General features: G+C 35.0%; 1 protein-coding gene across 3 annotated transcripts in view; it reads right to left on the reverse strand.

The window, feature by feature from the left end:
- Positions 1-13,096, reverse strand: part of TRPC1 (transient receptor potential cation channel subfamily C member 1) — a 67,989-nt gene that overhangs the window by 30,340 nt on the left and 24,553 nt on the right. For all 3 annotated transcript variants that reach the window (XM_061193596.1, XM_061193595.1, XM_061193597.1), the window contains 3 exons: positions 10,611-10,742; positions 8,202-8,397; positions 3,729-4,065 (listed from right to left, as the gene is read on the reverse strand). In XM_061193596.1, coding sequence (XP_061049579.1) covers positions 3,729-4,065; positions 8,202-8,397; positions 10,611-10,742 — 665 coding nt within the window. The remainder of the gene's footprint in view (positions 1-3,728; positions 4,066-8,201; positions 8,398-10,610; positions 10,743-13,096) is intronic.

The raw sequence follows: 13,096 nt of genomic DNA on the forward strand, positions 1-13,096 counted from the left end.
TTCCAACACACAAAAGCCCAGGACCAGATGGCTTCACAGGCGAATTCTATCAAACATTTAGAGAAGAGCTAACACCTATCCTTCTCAAACTCTTCCAAAATATTGCAGAGGGAGGAACACTCCCCAACTCATTCTACGAGGCCACCATCACCCTGATACCAAAACCAGGCAAAGATGTCACAAAGAAAGAAAACTACAGGCCAATATCACTGATGAACATAGATGCAAAAATCCTCAACAAAATACTAGCAAACAGAATCCAACAGCACATTAAAAGGATCATACACCATGATCAAGTGGGGTTTATTCCAGGAATGCAAGGATTCTTCAATATACGCAAATCAATCAACGTGATACATCATATTAACAAATTGAAGGAGAAAAACCATATGATCATCTCAATAGATGCAGAGAAAGCCTTCGACAAAATTCAACACCCATTTATGATAAAAGTCCTGCAGAAAGTAGGCATAGAGGGAACTTTCCTCAACATAATAAAGGCCGTATATGACAAACCCACAGCCAACATTGTCCTCAATGGTGAAAAACTGAAACCATTTCCACTAAGATCAGGAACAAGACAAGGTTGCCCACTCTCACCACTATTATTCAACATAGTTTTGGAAGTGTTAGCTACAGCAATCAGAGACGAAAAAGAAATAAAAGGAATCCAAATCGGAAAAGAAGAAGTAAAGCTGTCACTGTTTGCAGATGACATGATACTATACATAGAGAATCCAAAAGATGCTACCAGAAAACTACTAGAGCTAATCAATGAATTTGGTAAAGTAGCAGGATACAAAATTAATGCACAGAAATCTCTTGCATTCCTGTATACTAATGATGAAAAATCTGAAAGTGAAATTAAGAAAACACTCCCGTTTACCATTGCAACAAAAAGAATAAAATACCTAGGAATAAACCTACCTAAGGAGACAAAAGACCTGTATGCAGAAAATTATAGGACACTGATGAAAGAAATTAAAGATGATACAAATAGATGGAGAGATATACCATGTTCTTGGATTGGAAGAATCAACATTGTGAAAATGACTCTGCTACCCAAAGCAATCTACAGATTCAATGCAATCCCTATCAAACTACCACTGGCATTTTTCACAGAACTAGAACAAAAAATTTCACAATTTGTATGGAAACACAAAAGACCCCGAATAGCCAAAGCAATCTTGAGAACGAAAAATGGAGCTGGAGGAATCAGGCTCCCTGACTTCAGACTATATTACAAAGCTACAGTAATCAAGACAGTTTGGTACTGGCACAAAAACAGAAATATAGATCAATGGAACAGGATAGAAAGCCCAGAGATAAGCCCACGCACATATGGTCACCTTATCTTTGATAAAGGAGGCAAGCATATACAGTGGAGAAAAGACAGCCTCTTCAATAAGTGGTGCTGGGAAAATTGGACAGGTACATGTAAAAGTATGAAATTAGAACACTCCCTAACACCATACACAAAAATAAACTCAAAATGGATTAAAGACCTAAGTGTAAGGCCAGACACTATCAAACTCTTAGAGGAAAACATAGGCAGAACACTGTATGACATAAGTCACAGCAAGATCCTTTTTGACCCAGGTCCTAGAGAAATGGAAATAAAAACACAAATAAACAAATGGGACCTAATGAAACTTAAAAGCTTTTGCACAGCAAAGGAAACCATAAACAAGACCAAAAGACAACCCTCAGAATGGGAGAAAATATTTGCAAATGAAGCAACGGACAAAGGATTAATCTCCAAGATTTACAAGCAGCTCATGCAGCTCAATAACAAAAAAACAAACAACCCAATCCAAAAATGGGCAGAAGACCTAAATAGACATTTCTCCAAAGAAGAGATACAGATTGCCAACAGACACATGAAAGAATGCTCAACATCATTAATCATTAGAGAAATGCAAATCAAAACTACAATGAGGTATCATCTCACACCGGTCAGAATGGCCATCATCAAAAAATCTAGAAACAATAAATGCTGGAGAGGGTGTGGAGAAAAGGGAACACTCTTGCACTGTTGGTGGGAATGTAAATTGATACAGCCACTATGGAGAACAGTATGGAGGTTCCTTAAAAAACTAAAAATAGAACTACCATATGACCCAGCAATCCCACTACTGGGCATATACCCTGAGAAAACCATAATTCAGAAAGAGTCATGTACCAAAATATTCATTGCAGCTCTGTTTACAATAGCCAGGACATGGAAGCAACCTAGGTGTCCATCATCGGATGAATGGATAAAGAAGATGTGGCACATATATACAATGGAATATTACTCAGCCATAAAAAGAAATGAAATGGAGGTGTTTGTAATGAGGTGGATGGAGTTAGAGTCTGTCATACAGAGTGAAGTAAGTCAGAAAGAGAAAAACAAATACAGTATGCTAACACATATATATGGAATCTAAGGGAAAAAAAAAAAAAAAAAAAGAGGTCATGAAGAACCTAGTGGCAAGATGGGAATAAAGACACAGACCTACTAGAGAATGGACTTGAGGATATGGGGAGGGGGAGGGGTGAGATGTGACAGGGTGAGAGAGTGTCATGGACATATATACACTACCAAATGTAAAATAGATAACTAGTGGGAAGCAGCCGCATAGCACAGGGAGATCAGCTCGGTGCTTTGTGACCACCTAGAGGGGTGGGATAGGGAGGGTGGGAGGGAGGGAGATGCAAGAGGGAAGAGATATGGCAACATATGTATATGTGTAACTGATTCACTTTGTTGTAAAGCAGAAGCTAGCACACCATTGTAAAGCAATTATACTTCAATAAAGATGTTTAAAAAAACAAAACAAAACAAAACAAAACAAAAAAAAACAAAAAAAAACAAAAAAAAAAGAGTAATAGAAGTATGGTGTAAGCTAAGGAAGCTGGAGTCGTCAGAGAAAGCAATGGATGGGCTTTGGGAAAAAAAAAAAAAAAAAAAAAAACAAGGTTGAAGATCCAGAGGGAAATAATAAAGGGGATGTCATTAAAAGACCATAAATAGACAATGTAATTATACCTCAACTTCCCTCCTCCTCCCACCTCTCCCAAAAAGGGCAAGGGCAGTAAAAACTGCAGAAGATCATTAAAATATTTATTATGCAGCATAATACTTATAAAAAAAAACAATTTTCAGAAAATAAAATGTCTTTTTTTTTAAAAAAAACTGTTATTTCTAAAGAGATCTGGCTGTCATTACAAAGAACTGATTTATAGAGTGAGTCACCAGGGAATGTTTTATCTATATAAGGTAATATGTAACTATAAAAAGTTCATAGGTTCTTAAAAGAAAAACTAATGATATAATAAAACAAAATAGTTAACTCTTAAAAGGTAACCGAGCATAAAATGTATTATTACATTTCAAAATACCTAAGAAAATGTTCATATTCTTATAACAAAAAAAATTCATCAGCAAAATTTGTTTCTCTGTTTTAACAATCATGAACAATTTTAGCAACTGAGAAAGAATTTTTAACTTCCATGTAATTAAGTAATATTAAGTAAGAGATCTGCTTCCTTATCATCAAGTTCAAGAACATTTATCTTTTAAAAAAAAATGTTAGTTAAGTCTTCAATGATCATGGAAGCATTCAAATTCTTCCTGTATAAACAGTGTAAAATTACAAGTTGAAGGCAGCTTATAATGCCACCAAGCAAGGGAGAATTAATGGGCTAAATAAAGGCAGAACCTTTTAAACTAACTTGATACTTACCAATAATCCACAGTATAAGAAGATAGTCTATTCTTTCAAGGGCTGGCCCCATTGTGTTTTTCTTATCCTCATTGTAGACAAGAGAGTATAGGTTTAGTAATAGTAGGAATGTAAAATATGATGCTCCATGAATAATAAATTTCATAAAAGGTGTGTGAATAATTCTGCCAAACTGAGATTTGGGAGCTATCAAATAACAAAGTGACAAAACTGGCCAAAACATGCCAACTGTCAAAACAGTCATTATCTTCTTACAGGTAGGCTTACGTCGGTAACCTGACATCTGTCCAAACCAAACAGTGTTCAGGAACTGCTGACAGTTGGACTGGGAGACAAACTGAAAACGAAGCACACACATATAAAAAAAGTAAAATATAACTTGTAAATACGATCTGATAGTTCTATTATTTAATTGATATTCAAAGTTTTAATAATAGTTTGAAATCAATTTTATACAGTCCAGTTCTTTTTTTTTGTTTTGTTTTCTTACGTGTAATAAAAGAGTGTAGTGGTTAAGAGCATCGACTCTGGAGCCAGATTACCTAGATTCAAATCCAGGCTCTGCCACTTACTTACTAAATGACCTTGAGCAAGTTTTTAAACCTCTCTAAGCCTCAAATTCCCCATCTATAAAATGGGGATAATAATAGTATCTAGTCATACACTTGTTATGAGGAGTAAATGTAAAGCTCTTAGAATAGTGCCTGGTCATAGCATGCACTATATAAATATTAGTGATTATTACTAGCCTACTCAGCCCTTTCAAAACATTTAACTTATAAAGACTCATAATAGTGTTTATGAAATTTCAAAATTAACAAGCACAATCCACAGAAAGAGACTTCAGCCTAGAAAAACTGATGATTTCAGTTACAAGAAACCAACATGTCAAGACAGCAAAGCAATTGAAGTCTAAACATCAGATATTTTTATGCTCCACGAAAACACTGAGAATTTCTTAAAATGTATTAAAGATACTCTTAAATCTTCTTAAAATGGAATTCTATGTGAGAAGAAAAGGAAAAATATTCCCAAATAAGAGGAAAATTCTAGTTCAAGTATAGAAATGAATTTACCAAAGTTTACGAAGCTTTTTAGTTTACAAAATTCAGAAGCAATATTTTCCCAATATAATGCTCACGTTGTGAAGTATAAGTTAAGGATTCTGATAACTCTGGACACAATAATGTAATCAGGTTTGAAATCACCAAAGTAAAGCACAAGTGATCATAATATCATTCAGATATTAAATAATATTTGGTCAATGTTCTGTTTTAAAATGATTTATCCCAAGATAGAATATAATCTATAGAATGCAACACTGTAGTTTAAAAAAGCAGAGTTTTGTTGTTGTTTATTGTGCTTACCAAGAAATTTCCTAATATATCAATACTATACCTATTTTTGGCAGTTAAGTCTTCATTATTTATCCTTCTGCTTAGATTCCAGTGTTGTTAGGGAATCGTAATTTGTCCCTCAAGAGGAAATATCAGGGAGGAAAATAGCTCTTCTTCCCACCAACTACCCAGTTTAGTAGCATCCCAAACTTAGTGGTTTCATCCTTCCCCCAAGTATCAAAGCAATCTCAGGCGTGACTGCTGCCCTTGCCATTCCTCTATATAATGATGATTTAATTAACAGTAATGTTAAATATGTAATTGGAAGAACAAATTTTCAGTTGGAGATGTTCTAAGTCTGTGGTGGTTTTAAAACCTAGACACAAATTCTTTGATACTCCTCTCATCAATAGGTGGGCTACCAATATTACCTACCCTTCAATTCAACAAGCTTATGATTGCTTTAACCAGTAGATTCTGGAAGAAGTGATGCTATGTGACTTCTGAAGGTAGGTCTTAAAAGGCCATTCAGCTTCCACCTTATTTGAGAAACACTTGCTCTTGGAGCCAAAAGCTGGCAGGTAAAAAGTCTTCCTACCCTGAAGCCACCATGCTATGAGGAAGACCAGGCTACATGTAGGCACTCCGGTCAGCCCTCAGAGGCTACTCAGACCATCCCCCTGCAGCCTGCCCACCATGAGGGCCAGGCCCCTCCAAGGTTCCAGTCCTAGGTTCTTAGGAGACCCAGCCTCTGTGGACCCACCCACCTGAGCACCCAGCCCACTCAGAGCTCCCTGTCTGAATCCTCAGCTGCTGCTCAGGCACCAGACATATGAGTGAAGAAGCCTCCCGAATGACTGTAGCCTCCCATCATCTGAGCTATCTCCAGCTGAGTCCTTGACATGGAGAAGCAGAGACATATCAGCCTTGCTGTGCCCTTTCCTAATTCTTGACCTAAAGAACCCAAGAGCATAATAAAATGATCATGAAATTACTACAAAATGACTATGAAATATTGTTTTATGCCACTAAGTATCACAGTAGTTTGTTATTCAGGATGTATGACCTGAACAAAGTCTACCAACTATTTGGAAAAATATTATCTTCCCCTTTGATTATATTTAGAAATCTAGTTTAAAAAACTAATTTACATTTTCATTAATTCTTAAAATTACAGAGTATCTTCCTTCCAACTAAAAATATTACCACTACTTCTTTTTTCCTTTTCTCTACTCTTCTTTAGAATGGAACATTTGGTTATCCTCTGTGAGTTCTTCAGGGATATACATATATATATCATTAGGAAACTGCCTCTTAGTTTTTTCTTCCCTTACCAGGATAATCTTGGTTCTTTCCACCTTTCTTTGAGGTTCTTTTTCCAAGCACTTAAGTTGGTTTTGTATCTTTGTTATATCTTTATTCTATCATTTTCTAGTATTTTGTGTCTATTTTAGGTTGTGCAACACATAAGTAAATAAATTAACATAAGATCTAGTCAAAATGTATGTTAGGGGAAGATTACATCAGGGTTCCTATTTTCTCTGTTTCTACATATACATATTAGCATTGTATTTCCTTTTAAAGCCACATAGGTATGTTGTTGATTTATAATCTTACAGCTACACTGATCCAAATTCATTTTTTAATAAATTTATTTATTTATTTATTTATTTTTGGCTGTGTTGGGTCTTTGTTTCTGTGTGAGGGCTTTCTCCAGTTGTGGCAAGCGGGGGCCACTCTTCATCGCGGTGCGCGGGCCTCTCACTGCTGCGGCCTCTCCCGTTGCGGAGCACAGGCTCCAGACGCGCAGGCTCAGTAGTTGTGGCTCATGGGCCCAGCCGCTGCGCGGCATGTGGGATCTTCCCGGACCGGGGCATGAACCCGTGTCCCCTGCACTGGCAGGCAGATTCCCAACCACTGCGCCACCAGGGAAGCCCCTAAATTCTTATACTTAATTTTTTTTTCCTATAAATGGTCTACCTTAAGCAAGAATGCTGGAGTACTAGAACAATTATAGGATTTGAAGCCAGAGATCTAGATAAGAAATATAATATTTAGGTTATTTTATTTTATTATTTGTTTAACATCTTTATTGGAGTATAATTGCTTTACAATGGTGTGTTAGCTTCTGCTTTATAATCTAGGTAATTTTAAAGTAAACATCTTAAAATTCCTTTATCAATCTCCTGAGTCACAAAGCTATTGGGAGGCTCAAACTGTCAACCAAGATAATCAAAAACTCTGTCCCTAGTACCAAAGGTCCTATATCTTGCCTTCTACCATAATCTATTTGGGGCCCCATTTTTATATTAATATAAATTTGATAAGCAAGTTTTATTCCAATATCTATGCTGATAGTAAGAATAATGGGTCTTAGAAGAAATACCTTAAAAGTACCATTTACCAACACCCTCTACTGAACATCATTATCCACATATAAATATCCATGTCTAATAAATTATCTCAAAAAATGAAGTTAAAAATGCATACCTTCCTTCTTCAAGTTCCTGAATCATGTGCATGTGAGTGTATGGGGAGTAGAAATAGGTATTTCCCTTAATAGGAAGGGATGATGCCAGAAGAGCCAGATTCAACTTAGTTATCATAGCATACGTCTCTCCACCTTTGGGTTTCACAATGAATTAACAAATAAGAATAAGGAACATAATATCTGATATTTTATTTTTAAACAGAAAGGCCCTATTCCTATAGAAAGGACTACTTATAAACAGATCAATAATACAAACCCATGACAGACAAAACACAAGATGGAAACTTCATTAGGAAGGCATTTACTATACAGGATCTTACCTGCATAGCTACTATTTAGCAAAAACATTACATTAACATCCATATTTTTTATTATTAATGTTAATTGTTAAAAATAATAGCAACTACCATTTATTGAGTACTTGCTTAATGCTAATACTCATTGTACTAAACTCTAAATATATATATCTTTAATTAATTCTTAAAACTAAAGCTCAGACAGATTCAATAACTTTCCCAAGGACACACAGTTTTTATGAAGCAGAACTAGGATCTCAACCTAGATGTATTGCTCCAAAGCCTTTGTTCTGAGCCACCAGACTACTGTGGAGGAAATAATTTAAATATATCACAGAAAACCTCATACCTCCTTTTGGTTATATTTGATAGCAAGTTTTAGACGACTTAAATTCATTCTTTCTTCTAGTAGTCCCCGTTTGTCAAGAGGCTCATCACTAGATGTATGGTTTAGGATAACTTCTAATTCGCGAGAATTCCGGGCTTGTGCAAGTAAGTCTTTAGCAAACATTTTACATTGCCGGGCTAGTTCCTCATAATCATTCCTGCAAAGTGCAACAGTCTATTATTAGAAACATCACTTCCATCTTCTAATTAAGCTGTTTTCACTAGAACATTTTTTACTCAGTAACATTTTAATTCTGATACTGCTACACAACATCTTTTGTGCTGACAGTCAAAGGAACCTACTGGTGCATAAATTCTCCATAGCTTTGGGGAAAATTGTAACACAATTATGTTCTCTGTGTTCACACTGATAACCTTAGGTAAGCACAATGTTTTCTTACATATACTGATATTCCTAGAGGTTCTGATAATATTTGTCAACCAGCTCTTCACGTAACTCATTTGCCCTCATTCTATAATAGTTTTGTATAAAGCTTCCTTTTATATTATTTATCTAAACAATAGATAGTAATATCTTGATGCTATCCAATAAATATTATTATATAATTTTTAACTGAAGTTTTTTCAAGGATAGTCTACAACATGTTTATGCTACTTCTGATATTAAAATAGTATTCTGTTTCATTTTTAAAGTGCTCATTTAAACAAAATTCAAGTTAGAAAGAAAACTACTGAAACACACCTAGTACAGAATTCTCTTTCAGAATCACTATTCCTTGAAAGTTAGGACTTACCTGCTTATTAAAGGCAAGCCTAAATCACTTCCGAGAAGCTAAGAAGTTTTAGTAGATAAATCTTTTTAAAATATCAATTACATTAAGCTTATGCCTGAGTGGAACAACTTAAGAATAAAGTTAGAAATAAATAATCATGAATTAATTGGGGTTAGATTTCAGAAAATAATTTTTCATTCAGTTTTTTTAAAGGGAAAGGAAGGGAAAATAGGGAGATTTCCCATTGATTAATCTTTTTTTTTCCAATGGGATTTTCCATGAACTGGCTGCATAAAATTATAACTCAAGGAATTAAAAAGTTTTCCTCACCGGCTAACATTTTTTCATCCATTTTTTGCACTTACTATGTAACCAAAATTACCTAAGGATAAGTAGTTGAATTTCTTTTTTTAAAAAATAAATTTATTTATTTATTTATTTATCTTTGGCTGTGTTGCTGCATACAGGCTTTCTCTAGTTGTGGTGAGCGGGGGCTACTCTTTATTGCGGTGCGCGGGCTTCTCCCTGTGGTGGCTTCTCTTGTTGCACAGCATGGGTTCTAGGCGCGCGGGCTTCAGTAGTTGTGGTGCACGGGCTTAGCTGCTCCGCAGCATGTGGGATCTTCCCGGACCAGGGATCGAACCCGTGTCCCCTGCATTGGCAGGTGGATTCTTAACCACTGTGCCACCAGGGAAGCCCAGTAGTTGAATTTCTTTAACAAACAAAGTATTACCTACTTCTTAGTCTAGGAATCTAATTGCAGTCTAATCAATTTTATGTCTACATGTTGTTTCTCCTACTAGAAAATCTCACCAAACAGTGAAAAGGGACAAAGACTGGGTGTGTGGAATGTACGTGACATACAAAAAGCATTCTATATGCTTCTGAAAGTTATGAAGGATCGGGCTCCAAGGATGATTACAGAATCTAGGAATGAGGGGAGTAGAACAGAGAGCAGTTATAAATAAGTTTGTTCTTGCTTAAGGCTACCATTCCCACTACTCTTCACACTGCCCTAGAATGCCTCCGGCAATGTTGAACAAAGTAGGGATTTAAGGGTGGTGGAAGAGTGGAAGAAGGAAGATGGGGAAGGAGTGACGTAAGTGGTACTGGGGTCTAGTCCACTGAGGGAAAAGGAAAATCCCAAATATGTGGCAGCAAGGTTTGGTCATTTTGGATCAAATGCAGATAAATAAATGATAATTTGGCCTATGAAAAAACTCAGGCTGAAAATATTCTGGAAAACAAAGAGATAATTTACAATTTCCAGGGCTTCCCTGGTGGTGCAGTGGTTAAGAATCCGCCTGCCAATGCAGGGGACATGGGTTCGAACCCTGGTCCGGGAAGATCCCACATGCCGCGGAGCAACTAAACCCATGTGCCACAACTACTGAGTCTGCACTCTAGAACCCGTGAGCCACAACTACCAAGCCCGTGTGCTGCAACTACTGAAGCCCACGCACCTACAGCCCATGCTCCACAACAAGAGAAGCCACTGCATTGCAACGAAGAGTAGCCTCCACTTGCCACAACTAGAGAAAGCCCGCGCACAGCAACGAAGACCCAACACAGCCAAAAATAAATAAATAAAATAAATAAATTTTTTTTAAAAATTTACAATTTCCATTCATTCCCACCTGAATTCCACCTCCACAAGGCTTAGTTCTTTTAAATCAGCACTAAGTTCAAATGCTCGCAGAATTGGATCCTCCTCTGTTAACATTATTAAAGCTGGACTGGCCAAGCAGCGATATATATCAAGACGAAACCTGTGATAAAATTTGATTCCATAATGTAAAACAAATTTATTAGATAAATATGATCAGTATCTTTAGCCTATAATTTTCATAAATTTAAAATTAAAGTATTATAAAATTAAAAGAAAATAAAACAACTATAAAATACTTATTATAAGGTAACCTGCATAAAAAGAAAAAGACTTAAAAATAAATATTTTGAAATATAAATATTGCAATTTTTTATATCTACTGCTTATAAAGAAATTTTAGTATTTGTTTTCATAGATTCAAAACTTTGTATCCTTCAATTCAATTTAATTAAAAAATTTCTATTCCTGAACCCACTATTATTTTAAATGAAATATGTTAATAACTAATACATTTTGAATATGATATGATCATTAAATTTTCCTTCCCCAGTGATAAGTTTACTTTAATACGCTACATATATATAACACATGACTCATTCAACCAGGTTATTTTTGAAAGTCCTTTCAAATCTTAAGAATGAAATCATTGATTTATGTCTAACCTCTAACTAATAGAAAAGTACTCCCTTTACCTTCCGTAAACTAATTAATGTTTATAATCAATATCTAAATAGGAACCAAGTCAGAAAAATTTTGCTATAATTCTTTCATTTATAAATATGTAATTCTTAATTTAAAATTTGGTAGATATTATATAAATATTTTTTCTTTTAAATACAAATTTAATATATGCTTGTTTAAAAAAAAAGCAAGCAGTTTAGAAACATAATGCTCCCCAATTCTCCTCCTTCCACCAACTCCACTCCTCAAAGAGAGTCACATTTCAGAGAATTATGAAAATCTTTCCTGATATTTTCCATTCACACACAAACATAATCAGACATACTGTGTACAGGGACAACTATTTCTTTTTTTTTCTTTTCTGAGTATGTTTATTGATTTTTATCAATTTTTGGTTATTCATAAGGAATCAGCTTTCATGCTACTTTTGTGACAAGCCTACAACCCTAAAATTCTTAGGTGAAATTTATTGCATCTGAATTTCCAAGACACTTTTTAAATTTTTTTTCTTTTTTTATTTCTTTATTTTAATTTATTTTTATTGGAGTATGGTTGCTTTACAATGTTGTGTTAGCCTCCAGTGTACAACAAAATGAATCCGCCATACATACAGATATCCTCTCCCTTTTGGACTTCCCTCCCATTTAGGTTACCACAGTGCATTAGGTAGAGTTCCCTGTGCTGTACAGTATGTTCCCATCAGTTGTCTATTTTATACATAGTATCAGTAATGGATATGTGTCAATCCCAGTCTCCCAACTCCTCCCACCCTACCCCTTTCCCCCTTGGTATCCATACATTTGTTCTCTACGCCTGTGTCTCTATTTCTGCTTTGCAAATAAGATCATCTGTACCACTTTTCTAGATTCCACATATACGCGTTATTATACGATATTTGCTTTTCTCTTTCTGACTTACTTCACTCTGTGTGACATTCTCTAGAAGGAACAACTATTTCTATGTCACTACATATAGAGTCATCTCGTTATTTCCTAAAACTGGATGGTTTTCCATTTGATGGCAGTCCATCCAATCTCCATTAATGGAACTTTAGGTTGCTTCTGATTTTTTACTTCCATAAATAATGTAAAAATGATTATTCTTTAGTTCATATACCCTTTGCACATTCAGAACTGCTGGATAAAACAGCATGTGCATTTTAAATTCTGGTAGATGTTTCCAAAGCACTAACAATAAGGAGAGCTCATTTTCCCCTACATCTTCATTAGTACATTGCTACCCTAACAGATGAAAAATGGAATTTTATGAGTTGTATTACTCTGAATTTCTTTAGAAGCTTAAGCATCCTTTCATGTTTACTATTTGTTTATACTTCTTCTGTAAACTACCTGTTCATTTGCATTAGCCTATTTTTCTGGTGTGTTTTTTTTTTTACATCACCAATTTGTAAAACCTCTTTATATATAAAAGAAATTAGCCCTCTGTCTAGTCAAAAATGTTTTAAATACTTTTCTCTCGTTGGTTGTCTTTTTACTTTGTTTGCAATGGAATTTTTCTGTATGGAAATTTAAAACTTCTATGTAACAAACTTATTGAAATATTCCTTATTTACCTGATAGGTCTCATGTCTTACTTAGACACAAAAATAGACCCTATACAATGCATTTTTTTCTATATAATGCATTTCTAAGACAACAATTTTTATGAAATCCAGCTCTGATCTAGATATTTAATTAACAAGTACAATTACCTGTATCTTAAGTAAGGATTTCTACTGAGGTATTTGCCTATACCAAAACTGTCCAAAAACTTGAGAAAAATATATATAATTGAGCAACTTATCTTTCTGTTTCCATCATTATGTCTATAGCA

The sequence above is a fragment of the Eubalaena glacialis genome, chromosome 6 (genome assembly GCF_028564815.1).
Source record: "Eubalaena glacialis isolate mEubGla1 chromosome 6, mEubGla1.1.hap2.+ XY, whole genome shotgun sequence".
Classification (NCBI taxonomy): Eukaryota; Metazoa; Chordata; class Mammalia; order Artiodactyla; family Balaenidae; genus Eubalaena; species Eubalaena glacialis.